Source organism: Centruroides sculpturatus, unplaced genomic scaffold (genome assembly GCF_000671375.1).
Source record: "Centruroides sculpturatus isolate CEXI.00-Female unplaced genomic scaffold, Cexi_2.0 scaffold316, whole genome shotgun sequence".
Lineage (NCBI taxonomy): Eukaryota > Metazoa > Arthropoda > Arachnida > Scorpiones > Buthidae > Centruroides > Centruroides sculpturatus.
In genome coordinates this window covers 449,644-470,601 of record NW_019384641.1, presented here as the reverse complement: position 1 = coordinate 470,601, position 20,958 = coordinate 449,644, and the positions used below count along the sequence as shown (strand labels likewise).

Below are 20,958 nucleotides of genomic sequence, written 5' to 3'. Positions count from 1 at the left end.
AACTTACTGAACTTTCAATCTCAGAACACCAGCACCCTTCCCACCTACTCCTGTACGCTGGTGAGAGCTGGGTGGACCTTTGCCTGGTTAACCGGGCAACCTGCTGGCTCTTAAACTCCTGTTCCACGCTGGCAGAGCACTCTGCTAGTGATCACAGGTACATTAAAAGTATCATAGGCACTCCAAGCTTAAGGAAGAATGTGAAGAATGTGCATATTGTTCAGAAAACTGACTGGGAGCAATTTCAAAGCCACATAAAGCAAAACTGTCATTGTGGCCCCTATCGCTGAAATCACAAACACTGAAGAGCTAACTACCATCATCGACAACCTTCAAAACATTATTCATATTGCTTATCATGCCTCAACCAAAGTTAAAACTGCCAGGCTCTCTGCTCCCTGGTGGACTCAGGAGCTCTCAAACCAGAGAAGGTCTTTAAGGGAAGCCAAGAACAGATACAGAAGAGAGAGGGATCTACACAGAAGAAAAAACCTCAGACAGCATTACCTAACCCTCTTCAGGAACTACAAAACTGCAATTAATCGGACTCGCACCAACTCCTGGCAAGATTTCTGCTCAAGCATAGGTAACTCAAGGCCCTGGTCCACCCCGTACTATATTGCCAGGGGCAAAATCAAGAACACTAGGATCCCTGGTAATCTCAACCAGAACATTAGCAACCTCAGCACCTCCATTTATGACACTTACTCCCAGATACTACAAGACTTATTCCCGACTGATGACCCAACACAGGATAACAACTACTAAGCTAACGTATGCTATCACTGCAATAAAAATTTGTCCACCACAGATGAAGCCCCTTTTACAGCCCAGGAGGTTGCAAGGGAATTCAACTGTCTTAAACTCAGGAAAGAACCAGGCCCAGACTCAATTTCGCCCAAAATGGCCTAAGAAGCCATCCCCACCACTTTCCATCTAGTATTCAACAAGTGCCTCCAGCTAGGCCTTTTCCCCAGCTCATGGAAAGTGGCCGCCATCAAATTGATTCCCAAGTGCAACCAACCAACAAACTCATCAGACTATAGACCCATCTTGCTCTTGCCGGTGATTGGGAAAGTATTGGATGCCCTTTTGGTAAACAGGGTGCAGCACTACTGTGAAGTGGGGAACAAAATCAATACCAGCCAACATGGCTTCAGGAAAGGCAGAAGCACCATCACGGCCTTAGACTCCATTGTGAAGTACATCCGTGAGGCCAAATCAAGAGGGGAGCATACCATGGTGATTATCATAGATTTTCAAGGTGCTTTCGATCACGCATGGTGGCCGGCCATCTTAAAAGCGCTAACTGACGCAGGGTGCCCCAGAAATCTTTTCAATCTCTATAGGAGCTACCTCTCAAACAGGCAGATAATCACTTCCACAGCCAACAATCACTACTGCAAGAAAGATATTACTAGAGGGTGTCCCCAAGGCTCCCGGTTGGGCCCTTTTCTCTGGAACCTCATGTATAATAGCCTGCTGGAGCTCAGCTCCACCTTTTCCACTGAATACAAGTGCAGGATACAAGGTTATGCGGATGACACTATAGTGTCCATCTCGCATAGGAACCAAGAGGTTCTTCAAGACAGGGCCAATGACATTCTAAAGAAAATCTCTCACTGGAGCGCCAACAGGAAACTAAAAATTAAATATGAGAAGTGTGAATGCTTTTTCTTTCCCTGCAACACTCCTCTCCAGAAAGGACCCACTATCAGAATAGACGGAATACGGATTAAAAACAAGAAAGCCATCAAGTACTTTGGCATCATTCTGGACAACAGACTAACATGGAAGGACCATGTCCACTATACCTATGAGAAAGCTATTACAGTCTCTCATTCCCTTTATTCCATTGCCAGGAACCGCTGGGGTTATGGGAGTGAGACTTCTAGGCTCCTTTATACTGCGGTTGTGGAACCAATATTACTCTATGGCGCAGAACTATGGGGAAACTCTGTGGGGAAATCCCACATCAAAAGAAAACTGCAATCGGCCCAGAGATTTTCTGCAATCTCCATCACGAAAGCCTACAAAACCGCCCCAACTGATGCCTTACTCGCCATCGCTAACATCATCCCCATTGATCTTATAGTAAAAGAAAGAGTCTGGAAGTACAATCATTACAAGATGGCAACTCACCAAATCAGTAGGCAGGAATTTGACAACACCACCACAGGAATCGGGGTCTATACAGAAGCAGCTTCCCTTGCCAACCACATCGAGCAGCACAGCCTTGACTACTTACCTCGTCCGTATGCATTCCACCCAAAAACTACTATCGACGCTCAAATTAATCTTCAGGGAAATGACACCTCCCACGGGATCCACATCTTCACAGATGGCTCCAAGTCTGATAAAGGCGTTGGGTGCTCAATGGTGGTCACCTACAACAAAACGAATTTATACCAGGTTCAGTACAAGCTTGGCGAACACTGCACTGCTAACCAAGCAGAGTCACTAGCCATCTTCCATGGCCTACAGTGGACTTTGGACAACATATAACAAACACAGAAGTAAATAACACATCTTTCTTTTGAAATCACTAAAGACGCCCCTTAATCTCCAACGCATTTCTCGTTCGGAAGGAGTGAGAAAAAAGTCCATTTTAGCCCCTCTACACTGGAAGAAAATCGGGAATCCAAATTGAAACTCACTCCTTCCGAATGAGAAAAATAAATAACACAAAATAAATTGTAGCTATGTATCAATTCTGCGCGACACATTCAAACATGTAAGCTGAACAATAGTGTGGGGGGAGTGAGTAATCAAGAGTTGCGTGGCGCTCAAACAAAAGACGAATCGACGAGATTTGAAAATCGTGTAACTCCGGGTTCATGTAAGTCGAGGTATTACTGTATTTACTTTAAAATAAATAAGAAACAGCTTTAAAAATTATTAAGTGAAATGATGATAAATTGTCAATACTGATGGCTTACAAATTAAGTAAAGCTATAAAAATTAAATCTTTAACCTTATCATCGTGTTTAGGCAAAATGTGAAACACACGACCAGGTTTTTCACCAATGACTTCTCTATCTTCACAAAAGCTTCTTCCTACTGCTTCACACACTCCATAAAAGCCTCCAGTAACAAGTGTGAGAAATTTTAATGTTGCTAGTTCCTGACCTATAGCACTAAGATAAGAAATATCAGAATTTTATTGTAAGAAATTTTTAAATTTATGCTTTTATATATTTAAAAAAATAAACACTATAAAATTTTTTATTCTTTTAAAATGATTTTAAGTAAACTGATTTAGGATTCTTAATCATAAGCTTATGTCTGTCTAGTTAAATAAATCACTATCCATTGAAAACAAAACATTTTCTTCAATTCTAATTTAATCTTCAGAAGGTACCTATAAAATAAACAGATTAGTACTAAATAAAAAAATACAAAATTTATAGGCTAAATATTTACTCAAATTAAACTTTTGTTTTAGTAAAAGAAACAACTGTATTATGGTAAGTATTCTCTGATAGTACATTTATGAAAAGCTAGTTTTTTGTGTGTGGTCTCCAAGTATGACAATTAAGATCTTTGATAGTATTTAAATTTTCAATACATATTGATTTCTATAAGTCACCTAATAATTCTTAACCAATAAAATGAGTTTATACTTTCAGAATATTATGAGAGAAATTATAAATAAAACAATTTTTATATTGCTTGATAACAAAGTATTATACAATAAAAGTGAAGAAAGAAAAAGTCTAAAATGAATTATTTTTTCCTGACTTTTAATAAGCAAAAATAAATTTTAAAACCTAATTTTAGTAATCCTTAAAATTTATGAAAATTTAGTTACATATTCTGTAATCACTAAATCAATTATATGATTTAATGTGCATAATCTTGGTGTCACACTTGCAATTAAGCAACATGAGAACAAAATTTTGAATTTAATATTTCTCTCAAAACTTTATCAATTTATATATATTTCATTGCTTGAAGAGTTATTATAATATAGAAATATTTTCATACAGAAAGAAAAAATTATAAAATTTGTTTAAAGATTTTAATGTTGGAAAAAGATTGCTAACATTAAAATTTTAAAACTCAAAATATCATTTAAATAGAATTAAGCATTCATCATATTCATTTTTTTAGTGAATTTTATTTTCCAAAAGCAACTGATATCATAAAAACACTTGAAGAAAAAATCTCAAGTAAAAATTTAGGTTTATTTTAGGTTTTATACATTAAAAATTAAGTCAAATACTAAATAATTATGGAGATTAAAAATGTAAATTTAATACAAAAACTGATTTCAAAAATTTTAAAAACCAAAAGTTTCAGTTATTACTATTATTTTTAAAAGTTAAGATTAATAAACTTTTTATTTAATGTTTCCTTCTTTTTACAAATATTTTTTGTTATGATACCAGTTTTTGGAAATTACAAAATGTATTATAAATAGTAATGTTCATATTACCATTTACAATATCTCACTGTTAATTTCAGAATAAATTAAACTTACTGTTTCTCATTTGCATAAACAATGTGTTTAACTTGTAGCTTTTTCTAGAAATTTCTAAATTGCAAATAAAATTAATAATTAATGATAAGCAAATTAGAATAATTCTAATTTGCCTATCATTAAAATAATTATCAAATAAAAATTTGTTTAAAGAACAATGTTGTCTAATAATTAATTTCCATTTAGCTTAAATTTAGCTTAATTCCAAAATGTGGCAGTCAGATTATTTATTTGATTAAATAGATATAAATGTAAATATTCTCTATAATGTCCATGCTGAGAAATGTCTAATAATCTCTATTCAATTAGGTTTCAAATAAACTTGAGATATTAATAAAATGTATTGAAATGAAATAAAGATAGCAGATCAAAAGAAGAATTTAAAAAATTTCATTTTATTCATATAAATTTTGCAAATCTTAGTGAACTGAAAAAGTAAATTTTAATGTAGTAATTAGATACAGACTCTAGTAATGTTCATATTTGATAAAAACAATTAATAATTAATTAATTAAACACAGCAATAAATAAATAAATATATAAAATATATATAAAAAATAGCAAAAAATTATTTATACGATTAGTCTATATAATATAGGCCTATTACATGCTCATTAAGTAAGAAACTNTATTATAAAATGTATTATAAATAAATAAAACACATTTTGTACTTTCCAAAAACTGGTATCATAACAAAAAATATTTGTAAAAAGAAGGAAACATAAAAGTTAAAAGATTAATAAACATTTAATTTCAAGTACATCTTTTTGCCACCTTTTGCTGATTGGTTTGTGTTCACAAATAATCGTATTACATACAAATCAATGAAATGCCACGATAATTTAAATCAGCATAAATTTTGAGTCTTTTTTAGGCTTCGAGCAGACTGCATTATATCAAATCAGCGTTAAGCGAGGTAGCGTTAAGTGGATTTGATTTAAGTGTATTTGATTTAATTTTTTTAACTTATAAAACCTAAAAGAAAAAAAATTTATTTAAAATTATATAATTATGAAGTTAAGGAAAAAATTTATTTAAACAACCTTTAAACAATAATTTTAATAATTTGTATTTGTATATTTGTGGTAACAAATATTATTATAATTTTCCTTGTTCAAAAGTTAATGCTGAAATTCACCATAACTTGATTTCAGCAATCTTTGCTAATTAATTAATTAACTCCAGACTGAAAAGCTCTTACATTTTCAGATACTAAGTCAGAATATTGTCTGCCTGTGCAATAACTAATCAAAACAACAATGAACAAAATATTGTTACAATTATTTACAAATAGTGTTCCAACTGTTCTATTCTCATTCTGATAATACAAGATCTTAAGTATTGTTTTTATACCTATTTATATTGTTTAATCACTAAAATTCAGTAATAATCTACTAATAAAACATCAGTTACCAATATTACTATATACATAACATAAAATGATATATGCATTATTTCCAAAATTTAGATAAAATCAAATTTATTATTTGATAGTCATTACACTTCTGATGATATTTTTATATAACAAAAAAATGATATACATTAACAGTTAGTAAATCATAAAAATTATTTCTGGGTTACATCATTTAAACCCATTAATTAAAGAATTTAATTTAATTATTTGGTAATAATCTTTTTTATATTACTATTGGTATGAAATAAAAATTAGAGCATTGACATATCAATTTCTTTTTCAATTTATGCAACCTTTTTTAGTTAGATTTTTATGACACTTACTGACAAATATTTTCAGTCTTGGCATTATAAAATTTTGTATTTCCAGTTATATATACAGAAATATGTCCATTCATTTTCAGAAGTAATTGTTTAGCCTAGAGAAAAGTAATATTTTACTTAAATATTTTTACATTTTTGGTTTAGAATAAAACTTTATTTGATAATTCAAGTTTAAATACCATTTGTTGAATTTTCTTATCTTCAGATTTGCAGTTTAATAAAATATTACTTTCAAGTGCTTTTTTAACTTCATTTTGAATGTTTTTCAAAGATTCTTCTTTTAAATACTAAAAAAAACAATAAAAAAGAATTAAAATATATTTTGTTTATATATTATATTCATTTATAAAAAAATATTTACATAATTAAAATATTTTAATAGGAAAAGTTAATGATAATCAATGTTTATGGTTACCATATTGTTAAATATCAAAATGAAATGACAACCAAACAATTCAATGCCCAGATTGTATTCAGTATTGATTAATTGCAATGTAAACAAGAACTCATTAAAGATTAAACTGTTCCAGATGTAATAAAACATAAATTGTATGAACACTTTGAAATCATTAAGATCCCAAAAGAAAATAGGATTAATGATAATACTGGTATGAAACTAAATGAAAACTGGTTACTTTGTTTTGAAAATAAAAAATAGAATAATGTTAGTTTTTCCCCTAAACAACATTGTTAAAGGATTAATTGATGTTATATCCAAAAGTGAAGCTGAATGCAAATGAAGATTGATCTGAAACCAGAATTGAAACTGAAATCAAACCAAAAGTACAAAACAAAACTCAATGCTAAAAATGTAATATCAGAAGTGGAAAATGGAAAGAAGTGAAAGCATTCTTACATTGGTTAACTCTTACTTTGTCTTGTGTGTATCCAGCTGATACATGGCTTTTTTTATTGAATTTCTCAAAAATAAATAACAGTTGAACGCAAGATTTGTAGTAATCTCAACTAATATGTTCTGAAGCGATTCTGACAGTGATTTTTAAGTTTATGACCTTTTTAGAGAAATTTTATGAAAAACAGTAACTAACTATCACCTGTAATAAATTCGCTCACAGTGTGAGAGCACTATACTCTCACAATTGTTATGCAATTCAATAAAAAAAAACAATGTAAAATATTAATCCTTTACTACAATACTATACATTCAAATGTTTTCTCCTGGTTTCAATGACAGAATTAATCCCAATTCATTTCAAATAAGTCATTGCAGCTATTTTTGACAACAAGAATTTCTCGCTTCAGTGTTATTGCCCTGCTGTCTTGCAATCAGAGCATGATAAGAAATTTAATACATTCAATTTTGCAACAATTAAAATTTATATTTATTATGTAGCAATACCACTTAGTAATTGTAACCCAAACATTTATTCAGTAATTTTATCAATATTCTTTTAATTATTAAAACTAAAATTATAGACTTTATTACTGGCAAAACTAATTGTTAAATCTGAAAGAAAACATTCCCGAGTGCAAGAAAACAATTCATTAGTCATTTGATCCACAACTGACAGAGAAGGAAGTTTTTGAAAACGAAGTAATAAAACAATTAACAGTTTGTTGTTGTTCACAGTGGGGGACCAGCAGAGTCTATTACTTTCACAGAAGAAAATAAACAAAGCTTTACTACCCTGAACTTGAAAAATAATGCGATCCTGTGAAATTTAACAAATCTGATGTCAATAAGTAAATGTTGAAATTATTTATAGTGAGATGATATTTGATAAGTTTAGTTTTTTGCATTTACAGATCAAATTACAGAAAATATAAATAAAAATTTCATTTTTTAAACCCATAAGTACAGTGGAACCTCGGTATATGACCTTAATCCGTTCCTGGTGTTTGGACTTATACCGAATAGGACGTATACCAAACCAACCTTTTCCATAAGAAGTAATGTAAAAATGATTAATCCGTTCTCATGTAAAAAAGATGGCTGGCTTTAAACACCTCGCTTTCCTCGCTAGTTTCTGCTTGATTTTTCATGAGATCAGCGTGTATCCTTTTAACTTTCTCGCAAATAATTTCTTCCGATACGCTGTCGCCGGCACACTGTTTTTCAGTTATCCAAAGCAAAAGCAATTTCTCGACATGATCTAATGTCTTCGATCTCTGTTTAGAAATTGATTTAACCCCTTTCGCAACGTTAGCAAATTTAATAATGTCTTTATTTTTCACGATTGTCGATATCGTCGTTCTCGGAATACGGAATGCAACAGTTAAATCTCGAACACGCGTGCCACCTTCATATTTCTCAACAATCTTTTTTTTCAGTTCCGTTGTGATTCTAGTAATTTTTTTATTTTTCTGTTGCCCTTTTGCAATTCATGATTAATAAAAATAATAAAATGTTACTTACAAATTAAAATCAGAAGAAATTTAAGAAAGTTATAAACCGTAGCACCGCGAACGTCTAGTTTAGTGTAGTACACCGATAGTGCTACTTGTTCATAGATAGCGCGTATAATTGAATTAAGTCGTATACCGAACAAAAGTCGTATACCGAGCAAAATTTGTTTCGTCCAAACAGGACGTATTCCGAAATGGACGTATTCTAAAGCAGACATATACCGAGGTTCCACTGTATTTTATACTGTTAGATAGTAGAAAAAATGTAAAAATCAAAGATATAATTATAATCAAGCATATATATCAGTAAAAATATAAAACTTGCATTAATTTGCTTTATGTATCAAGCAGATACAACATGCCAAATGACATCCCAAAACTTGACACACTTGGATGAGAGTTAATAGGAATCCCTAAGGCATCATGCTATGGGTGAAACAAACCAATGACTGGAAAGCACATTTTCTGGATATATTGAACAAGATAGAAAATTGAAACATTTCCACTAGAACATACCACAAAAATGCATATTCTCCTTTATGTATACCATACAACTCACATGATCCTTTTTCATACAAGACAACAGCATTTTGTGCATTGGTTAGAACAGTGGTAGTGAACCTGGTCCCTACTGCCCACTAGTGGACAATTTGAGCTTTAGTGGTGGTCAGTAGGGATTTTGTCCAATGCTGAAGCTACTTTCCATTATCACTGTGCATCTATGACTCACTGATAGAGCAGGTTGTACTATAAACAGTGGCCATCACTCAAGTTAAACTCATTTCATGGTGGGGTCAGCATTGCCAGATTTAGCTACTTTTTTCAGTTTGATGTAAAAAATACACTTGGTGCACTGGCAAAAAAAATTTCTGTGTATTATAAACATATACAAAATATAAATAAAAAGATAAATTTAACTACATATTTTTACTAAACTGCCACCTAAAAATTACAAGTACTTTCAGTTGCACTAAATTAACTTGCTGCAGAACCAGTGGGCAGTTAGTAAATATTTTAGTACCAACAAAGATACAAAAGTGGGAGGCGGTAAGTATAAAAAGGTTGAACCATCCCTGGGGTTAGAAGATCATTCACCCATTGTTTGTCAACAAGAGACAAAGAAGAGGAATGGCAACAAATCACACCAATGACAACACAGCATGATTTTTCACAGGGTCTAATTAAGTTTTTGTTGCAAAAACAGGATAGTTCCAAGGATACATATAATTTGCAGGAAAATAGCTTCATGGTGGTCACATATAATCGTGCACTCTAACATATATAGGGAGATTGCAAAAATTATCAATGTTAGGATTGTTTATAAGAGACCACCTACTATTTTTTTAATAGTCAAAAATGACAAGGACACTGTTGATGGAATATTATGTGATCAAAGGGATCCTGTTACGTGACCAAAGGGTAGACAGATCACTTGTTAATATTTGCACTATAGCCAAAGGTCTAGTGATGAGAATAAAAGATCATCAATATAACATCAAAAAGATGATAGCCACAATGACACCAACTACATATGTGAGGAAAGATGGGATTTGGATCAACTTTTAAGAGGCTGATCTGTTAGACCACACAGCGGACCCAATACAGTTCAAACATCTCAAGATCTTTGAAGCAATTAAAGCAATTAAGGATGACAGAACAATTAATTTTACAGAGATTAACTCTTTTTTTACAGCTTGGCAGGCATTTGTTGAACTGCTGGGAACTATGGTGTATAAGGTCTCAACCAGGGTCTGAAACCTCAACCAAAATTTGTTTTAAAAGATGAAAATTATCTAAATATATAAAATTACATGTCCTGACTGACTGACTGATTCATCATCACCCAGAGCAAACTGCTGAACCTAGAGTGAAACTTGGTACACAGGGTAAGTCATGAAAATGCACACTAAGAAGGGATTTTTGGAAATTCCTCTGCAGGGGGGAAAGGAGAAGATTAAGACTTAACCTGAAGAATGTTTCTACTGTACTATTTTAGATGCAATTTTTTGTTTTTAACTATGATTTAGTAGGGTATGCAATGAGAGTGCACACTAAGAAGAAATTTTTCAAAATTCTCCTGCGGGAGGAAAGGGAGAGGATTAAGTCTTAGCCCCAAAAGGCAGTACCACAAACATGGCTTACAAAGAGTTACTGGAGTAACTAAAACTCTATTTTTCAGTAAATATTTATACTTTACGAATTTTCAGATAACATCATTTTATGTTTCAAAAAAAAAATTGAACTCAGATTTATTGTATCTCAGAATCCCATAATATTTGAAACTTGAATTTAGGTGCATTAGCAGTCCATAGTTTGAAACAAACAAAAATCAGTAATTTTACCAAATTAGTAACAAGTAATGATTTAATCTTAGTGAAGTACCGAGGGAGGGTTATTTCTATCAAATTGCAAAATCCGCAAGAGCAAAACCATAGGTAACAGCTAGTTTTTATATAAAAATGTTCTTGGTCAGTAAAACATTGCAAGAAAACTCATCAATAGCCATGGCAACAAACTAGGGGCCAATCAAAAAATGGGAAAAGGGAGATCATGATCAACCAGAACATCTGATGAGAGATGAAAAAGCTTTTAAAAATTCCAAAACTCAAGAACATGGACTTTTTACACCAAAACAGTCCTATTTTTGATTGAGTGATATGTACAAATTGAAAGAAAGCTGCAAACATCCACCCTCCTGCGAGTCAGTTCCTTCAATTTTTTATATCAGTGCACTATCCATTAAAGACACTAATCCATCAATAAGAATAAGCAATGAGCCTCAGGAACCTTGTACTACCAAGACATCATATACCCAAGAACATCAACATTGCCAAGACTTACTGTATATCCTGTCAAACTAGTTTTAAGAAAAGGAGATCTCCTAAACCTTATAAGATATCTCTTGTACTTTAATAAATGGGTGTTAATTGTAAACTGAGTTCTTGCCTCAGTGTCTAACACCACCACCTACATATATAGTTCAAACCTTCTCACCATCCTGAATTCAACCTTTTCCTTACATAGGGGAGTGTCAACTGCAACATTCAACAATATCAGGTCTATGATAAGATGCCATATCGTTGCACATGTCCATTCTTAAATTTTTAAATTTTGATTTATTTGATCCATTTAAAAAAAATGTTCTTGTTCAGTTTATTTTATAATACCTGACAATGTTCATTGTAAATGAATGAAAAAGTTATGTATCATAAAAGTTTGGTTTTTTTTTGTTGGTATCTTAGTTGTTTCTGTGTTATTTATTTTATCTACATAAATATTTATGAAATACCTCAATAATCTTTACATCTAGTAAGTGTGTAATCCAATTTGGCATATTAAATTCTTCTGTTCTGATAACAATTGTCCATTTTCTATGTTCACAGTAATATACCTAAATAAAGATCAATAAATATTCAATAAATATTTAATACATAATATATTAATATATATTTATAAATATACCTGTTTGATTGATGTCTTGGAAGAACAATATGCTTGCGATAATAGTATTATTACCAAACTTGCTTCATCAGCTTTTTTTTTAAATACTTTTAATTTATTCAATGTTGATATAGGCATTGTAGAATTTTGACTATTTGTAATTTGTGAGAAATTTACTGTTGAAAATATAAAATAAAACAAATATTTTGGATTGTATATTAACTTTCTACAAATTTAAAAATAATAATTTGCCTAATTATATCAGATTATTAACTAACTAAACTAAAAATATTGCTTAATTAAACTAAATTACTAACATAAAGAAGGAACAAATGACTATGCATATACATTAGAAAGAAAAAACTCAAATGTATTGAAGTGATCATAACTAACTACAGTTAGTTATGACTTATTATGTACCAGTTGGTTTATGGATTTCATGTCTTAAAATTTAAAACTTATGTTTATGCTTGGTTTGGTTGAAAAGTTTGCAAGAATATGCAACTGCTGTGTTTGAACTGTCAGAATATTAACAACAAATGTAATAGATCTGAAGATGGAATTGTATAATCCTGATAAATGCTTATCTATTAAATAACTATGACTTCTTCAATAGTTTTAAATTTTTCTTTCTAAATTACTGACTAAAAAATTACTTATGATTCAAAACATTCCAAATTTTTAATTATTTTTTTATAATCAATTAGTAAGCTGATTTTTATTTATTTATTACTATTGATATTTGATAAAGTATCAAAATTTTGTTACAGTTGTTTATAGCCATTCTCAATTCTTTATAAGAAGTCAAACCTATTAAAAACATTTTTACTTCTAATGTTTTTTGTTTTGTAATAACTCTCTTTAGAAACATCATTAAGTAAATAATAGTAAAATCAATGTTAATTCCTACAATTGTATGATTTACAATAATACAAATTAATTTTATCTTGATTCTATTTTAAAATTTTCAAAATAAATTTAAATAATCAGTATTTTTAATATTTCTAAACTTAAGTTGTTCATCTTAAATAATTAATTTAAAAATTGCAGAATTATAGCTGAAGAAATATGACATTATTTCATTTTATATTTTTTTATTTGATATTTACATGTTACGTCAGATAACATCAGATTTCTTGTTGTAATTCTGTCACTTTTTAAATTAATTATTAATATACCTGGGAGCTAGAAGTTATTAACAGATGTAAGCTGTGGAAGTATTTAAAATTAGTCAAAATAAAAAATTCTTTAGTAAGCTAGTTAAACAGAAAGACTATTCTAGAAAATAAAAAATTGTATTCAATTTTTTTTTATTTGTTCTGAAATTAGTGAAATTTTAAGACTGAGTGTATTCTGAAATCAGAATTTTACACTTTAAAAATGTCAAATGAACAAAACAAAAAAAAATTTCTTGTGGATTAAATTTGAGTACATTTTGCAAATTAAACTTATAAGGTAATAACTCTGTCAAATTTTCATTTAATCAGCTTTTTTTACAAAAAGCTGATGATTTTGATAAAATTTCAAATCTTTAAAAATAATACAGTAGTGCCTCATGTAACGTATGCCTCAAATAACAGACGCTGCGAACAACAGACTTTCTATTTGGCCATTACGTGACTTGAACAATGGACTTTCTGCGAACAAGTATGAATGATGTTGCCACTCTTTTGCCGTTGCAATGACAATCTGCTATTTTTATAATATATTAGTATTACTAGAATATATTATCAGTATATCTGAAGTACAAAGCTTCCGTTGGGATTCAGCTTGCTCCCTTGCATTACGTACATCAGTTCAGGGTATTTACATTTATTCAAGTGTTGTGCAAATCATGGCTTCTAAAAAAACAGAAAGGTGATTTCAATTAAAACAAAGCAAGACATCATCAGAAGGAGTGAAAGTTGACAAAAACTTCCTTGTCAAATGTGGATAGGTTCAGGAGTTTACCAACACTCATTATCCAAACAGAGCTGAGGTCAACAGGATCAATGATCTCTATAATGACACCCTTCTGACAGGTGTTGAAGAAGAGAGCAAAACAGACCACCTTGGATATGATTTTCAAGAAGCAAGCTGCCAAATAACAAAGGATGGAACAAGAGGAGTTGACCCTGCAAGCTCCAGTAGCCTCTCCTGAATCTGACTGCAATTAAAAAACAATAAAAAGAGACCTCCTGCAATGTGTAAAAAGTCTGCATCTGTACGAATGTGTGAAGAAAGTGTTCCTCCATGTCCTCCTCACAACATCTGACTACCCGGCATAATTGGTGACTGCTCCATTTTCACTTTTTTTTTATGGTATAGTACGGTTATTTTATGCTGCGGAACAAATTATATGTTTTAACATGTATTTCTATGGGAAAATGCGTTTCGTATAATGGACTTTTCACTTAACAGGCGTGTACCTGGAACAGATTAAGTACATTATACGAGGCACCACTGTATGTCTATATATGCTTTTTTTTTTAATAGAATTCTGTATTATGAAATAAAAGAAATAAATTTGGTATGAATTAGTATGGCTAGTTTAATAATAATCATTAAACTATAACTTGACAAAATAATCATACATAAAAGAATGCAATTATTACTCTTTAGCAATAATATGGAATTACAGACTATTACTTAAAAATTTTTAAAAAATTTAAGAAAATTATTTAAAGTAAACTGTATTTATCTTGTCTATTTTAAAATGCATTTTTTTTCTTAATATTTATATCTTCTAAAATTTGTAAAATTAATAAATATTTTAAATATTCACTTACTTCCATTTTCAAAATTATTTGAGAACTGAAAACTTGATTTTCTTCCCAATTCTGAAGTATTATCAGACTGACTGCTATTGTACACAGGACTGTGACTTCTTCCTAGAAAATGTAAAGATGCTGTAGGAGTAACTGGTGAACTACTTATTGAGCTGCATGAATCATAATCTTTGTCTAAATCATCTGTTGAGCACCAAACTTCAACATTCTTATTTTGTAATCTAGTCCTCAAATCATTTCCCTATAATAATATAGTTTATATATTTAGCTAGTTATAAAATAATTAAATATTAGTTTTAAATTTAACCATTATTATAAAACATTTTACACTGAGTAATAAATATTTGCATTTACAACTCAAAACTTATATTTTCTTGTTATTATGGTCCATTATTATGATCTATCTTGGTATTATGGTCTATACAAATAATAATTAATTTATAATTTTTATTTGTATAGACCATAATCCAAATTATATATAGATTAAATACCAGAATGTACAGGCTATTTTAGATTAAATTTACTAAGGTTTATTTATGAATTTTATACTGAAGATCAAGAGTATCTTGATCTTATGTAATAAATTTAATAATTAGAATTACTTGATGAATAGTTTATAAACATCTGAAAGAAAATATTGAGACAATACATGACTAGAACCTGCAATCCTTGCAGGTTCTAGTCATGTATTCTAGTCATGTATTGGCTCAATCTATACTTATCTATATACAATCTATACTAGCAATCATACTTATCTAACTGCAATCCTTGCAGTTAGATAAGTATGATTGCTAGTATAGTCAACCATCCTTCATTTTGGAGGACAGTCCTCTATTCAACTGCATTGTCCTCCTGTCCTCCTTTTATCAAGAATATCCTCCCTTTAAGTACAGTTTTAATTATTTGTTTAATTTTATTGTAATATTGCTGGCAGATGAGATTCCAATATTTTATTTTCTTATTCTAAAACAATAGTTTTGTTTTTATCACTCACTAGAGTAACAAAGAGAAAGATACTGCTATTAATCAGAGTCAGGCAAACAAATAAACAAAATGTAGGGACTCAATTACTGTGACAATATGTAATGGTTGATAATTATTCTAATAGTGAGTTTAAAATTCCATTTATTGTCTTTTTAATGTTTTATAATTTACAGTTAGTCAGCAAGTATTTATAACAGACTACTTGTTATAAGTGTCCTGTGTTGTACAATGTTTTTGCAATGTCCTCTCTTTTTGTAAAAAGAAAATTAAAAGTTGGAAACCTAATAATGCCAATTATGCTACTAATCCAATATTTGATTCTAAATTTTCATGCTTCTGGCAATAACGATTAGATTGGACATCCAAATAGCCCAAGTTTTAAGTTCTACCCAACTTTTGGAAATTAGAGATTCTAATCTTATATTACATCAATTTTTTCCAGATAATTAATTATACACAGTAACCTATAATACGCATCACCAAACTACAAGCAAGAAATTAAAGTACTTTCTGATGAGTGCTAGATAAATTGAATTAAAGATATGTATTTACATTAATCCAATATCATTATAATAAATTTTTAAAAATTATATATAAATTCAAAAAATTTTATTTTTTACACTAAGAAATATTAAATCTAAAAAGTGATTCACTATTACAAGCAAATTAATAATAATGAATGAATAAACTTTACATTTTTTTATATAAAATTATTATTATATTACATTATATTCATTCTATTCTCATAATTACATGATATTTAATGTCTTATTTAAGACATTAAATATCAAATAACTAAAAAAATTTTGTAATTTTTTACACTTCTGATATAAAAAAAACCACATGAATTTTTTTGGTTATCTGATAATTTCTATATAATTCCTTACACTATTTATAAATAATTTCTGATTAATTTAATAAAAATTTATAATAAAAGTTAATAATGATGTAATATTTAAAAATTTAATAAACATCTAGTTACTTTTATCAACTATTAAATTTAACAATATGTATAAATAGCATTACTTACAATTGATTTTTGATCTGGATGAACACTTATAACAATTAAAGGTACACCATCTTTTGGTTTATTTATGATTGAATACTCTTCAGATATAGGACTGGGATAACTTCTTAGTGAAGGGTTCTAAAATAAATGATCATCATTATTATTAAATAAATTTTTTGACAGAAACATTTTAAAACATAACTACTGTACATTACTAACTTATCAAATTCTCAATTCAAAGCTCACAAATAAAATATAATTAAAACATCTTTTATTAATTCATTATTCTATTAAACAGTATTAAATATTTATGTGAGGATTGTAGGCCCAATTTTTGTGCTAAGTTAAGGAAATTCTTAAGCCCATTTTGCCATTGCAATCATTAAGAAAACATCGCACAAAAATGGATTGAATATCACCTTTACTAGCAACAAATGTTCAAGAATTATAACAATCAAGTGTTAAATTAAACAACATATTGTAAACAGGAGAGATCACATAAGTTTTGAGCCTAATATAATAATAGCAGCTCCATACAACAACATCATAATGTCATCAATGGCTCACCTCTGACAAAACACCTGCAAAATCAACCTTCATTTCCAACAACATCCAATCACCTGATGGGTTTTCCCAGGCTAAACTGAACAAAAAGGAAACTGGAACTCGAGTCAGTGTGGACATTTTCCTAGAGCATAGAAGAGCTCTACCCACCAGTTACCCATCAACTTTACTCAGTGGACACCGGTGGACTGCACCAGATGCCATAGCAAGATGGACATCTTCCAGGGCCATAGAAGATGTCAGCTAGATTTGACGACATTATCCAGGCAAACATCCCTAGATCACCATAGCTAGTTCGACATATCCCAAGACATCATACAGAACATTATTATTCAAAATTATTATTTTATTTTCTTATTCTAAAACTATTGTTTTAGAATAAAAAAATAAAATATTGGAATCAGGGTAGATAAAACCAAGGCTTTGGTGATCATGAGGAGGGATACGTATGAAAAGGGCCTTAGAGAATATATTGATGTCACCAGATGCGTGGAGGCGGAGAACAACGCAATAGACAAGATACAATCTGGGGTTAAACGATTCTCTAACAAAAAGTTAGCCTCAAGATTAGGTATACGGAATATTATCATGGATGCACCTGATACCCCTAAGTTATTTGCATTTGCAAAAACCCACAAACAGGGCCAAAAATTAAGGCCAGTTGTTGATAAGGCCAGAGCACCTACACGCAAATTAGAGGCCTCGTTGCACAACATCATCGCTCCACATTTAGAAGGATACAGATACATGATCTCTAATCCAACGGAGTTAGTGGAGCTACTAAAGGTCACTGAACATCCTACTTATATCACGGTAATGGATTTCCGCACACTATATCCTTCAATCGAGATTCCGCCATGTTTTTGCAGAGCCAGAGACTTACTGTTTAAGATCTTACGCAATGAGGAGTTCCATCAACAGGTGTTAGAGTTGTCCCACCTGATATGTTACAGCTCGATCTTTCAATTCGGAGGAGTTACATACATGCAAGGTAAAGCGGTCCCCATGGGAAGCTCTCTCTCAGGGGACATGTGTGAGCTGGTAATCAGACAATTGGAGAATGCAACACTACCGAATTTCCTTCAAAACATCATAATTTACAAATGATACGTTGATGATATCATCATACTCTGGAGGGGCTGCATGAACATTTCCCAGTTGTTGGACCAAATGAACAACAACCCATATGGACTTACCGTGGAAGTCGAACAACACAGCGATTCATCAGTGCATTTTCTCGATGTGAATATTAATTTTAGTGGACCGATAACACAAACCTCTGTGTATCACAAACCATCAGACCATCCAACATATATTACGGCGGACTCTTGTGACCCTGTCCAATATAAGATGGAGGCGTTTAGAGCCCTCGTTAAAAGAGCCTACCCACACTCTTCTGCGCAAGAGACTTTGGAACACAAACTATAATTCCTGTGTGAAGTGGCTAAGCATCAAGGCTACCACAACGTTGTACAAAAAATGTCACAAAAGTTCGGTGGAATGGTGGACCCTTCTGAAAGGGATAATTCAGTAAATGGCAACCGGAATGTGGATAAACGGACGGTACCTGTTTCTTACAACCCAGTATTAAAATCTTTATATAGTAAAATCGCTCGACAATGTAGTATATCACTATCCTACAGAAGATGCCCTTCTATATTTGATATGTTGCGCAATGGAAAGGATAAATCTGAGGATGAAAGATTGCCAGGTGTATATNTTTTTATTTTTCTGTTGCCCTTTTGCAATTCATGATTAATAAAAATAATAAAATGTTACTTACAAATTAAAATCAGAAGAAATTTAAGAAAGTTATAAACCGTAGCACCGCGAACGTCTAGTTTAGTGTAGTACACCGATAGTGCTACTTGTTCATAGATAGCGCGTATAATTGAATTAAGTCGTATACCGAACAAAAGTCGTATACCGAGCAAAATTTGTTTCGTCCAAACAGGACGTATTCCGAAATGGACGTATTCTAAAGCAGACGTATACCGAGGTTCCACTGTATTTTATACTGTTAGATAGTAGAAAAAATGTAAAAATCAAAGATATAATTATAATCAAGCATATATATCAGTAAAAATATAAAACTTGCATTAATTTGCTTTATGTATCAAGCAGATACAACATGCCAAATGACATCCCAAAACTTGACACACTTGGATGAGAGTTAATAGGAATCCCTAAGGCATCATGCTATGGGTGAAACAAACCAATGACTGGAAAGCACATTTTCTGGATATATTGAACAAGATAGAAAATTGAAACATTTCCACTAGAACATACCACAAAAATGCATATTCTCCTTTATGTATACCATACAACTCACATGATCCTTTTTCATACAAGACAACAGCATTTTGTGCATTGGTTAGAACAGTGGTAGTGAACCTGGTCCCTACTGCCCACTAGTGGACAATTTGAGCTTTAGTGGTGGTCAGTAGGGATTTTGTCCAATGCTGAAGCTACTTTCCATTATCACTGTGCATCTATGACTCACTGATAGAGCAGGTTGTACTATAAACAGTGGCCATCACTCAAGTTAAACTCATTTCATGGTGGGGTCAGCATTGCCAGATTTAGCTACTTTTTTCAGTTTGATGTAAAAAATACACTTGGTGCACTGGCAAAAAAAATTTCTGTGTATTATAAACATATACAAAATATAAATAAAAAGATAAATTTAACTACATATTTTTACTAAACTGCCACCTAAAAATTACAAGTACTTTCAGTTGCACTAAATTAACTTGCTGCAGAACCAGTGGGCAGTTAGTAAATATTTTAGTACCAACAAAGATACAAAAGTGGGAGGCGGTAAGTATAAAAAGGTTGAACCATCCCTGGGGTTAGAAGATCATTCACCCATTGTTTGTCAACAAGAGACAAAGAAGAGGAATGGCAACAAATCACACCAATGACAACACAGCATGATTTTTCACAGGGTCTAATTAAGTTTTTGTTGCAAAAACAGGATAGTTCCAAGGATACATATAATTTGCAGGAAAATAGCTTCATGGTGGTCACATATAATCGTGCACTCTAACATATATAGGGAGATTGCAAAAATTATCAATGTTAGGATTGTTTATAAGAGACCACCTACTATTTTTTTAATAGTCAAAAATGACAAGGACACTATTGATGGAATATTATGTGATCAAAGGGATCCTGTTACGTGACCAAAGGGTAGACAGATCACTTGTTAATATTTGCACTATAGCCAAAGGTCTAGTGATGAGAATAAAAGATCATCAATATAACATCAAAAAGATGATAGCCACAATGACACCAACTACATATGTGAGGAAAGATGGGATTTGGATCAACTTTTAAGAGGCTGATCTGTTAGACCACACAGCGGACCCAATACAGTTCAAACATCTCAAGATCTTTGAAGCAATTAAAGCAATTAAGGATGACAGAACAATTAATTTTACAGAGATTAACTCTTTTTTTACAGCTTGGCAGGCATTTGTTGAACTGCTGGGAACTATGGTGTATAAGGTCTCAACCAGGGTCTGAAACCTCAACCAAAATTTGTTTTAAAAGATGAAAATTATCTAAATATATAAAATTACATGTCCTGACTGACTGACTGA

At 31.2% G+C, this 20,958-nt stretch overlaps 2 protein-coding genes across 2 annotated transcripts; one reads left to right on the top strand and one right to left on the bottom strand.

Moving 5' to 3' along the window:
* Positions 1 to 2,829: 2,829 nt before the first annotated feature.
* Positions 2,830 to 17,473, bottom strand: LOC111626025. The gene is made up of 8 exons (XM_023369300.1): positions 17,357 to 17,473; positions 16,811 to 16,927; positions 14,797 to 15,037; positions 12,050 to 12,204; positions 11,877 to 11,978; positions 6,400 to 6,507; positions 6,221 to 6,315; positions 2,830 to 3,137 (listed from the first exon to the last, which is right to left on the bottom strand). The coding sequence occupies exons 1-8, from the start codon at positions 17,471 to 17,473 to the stop codon at positions 2,936 to 2,938; spliced, it is 1,137 nt and encodes a 378-aa protein (XP_023225068.1). The 3' UTR covers positions 2,830 to 2,935.
* Positions 17,474 to 17,785: 312 nt separating this feature from the next.
* On the top strand, positions 17,786 to 18,460 carry LOC111626024. The gene has a single exon (XM_023369299.1). It carries the CDS (start codon positions 17,786 to 17,788, stop codon positions 18,458 to 18,460), a length of 675 nt encoding a protein of 224 aa, XP_023225067.1.
* The last annotated feature ends 2,498 nt before the right edge of the window (positions 18,461 to 20,958 follow it).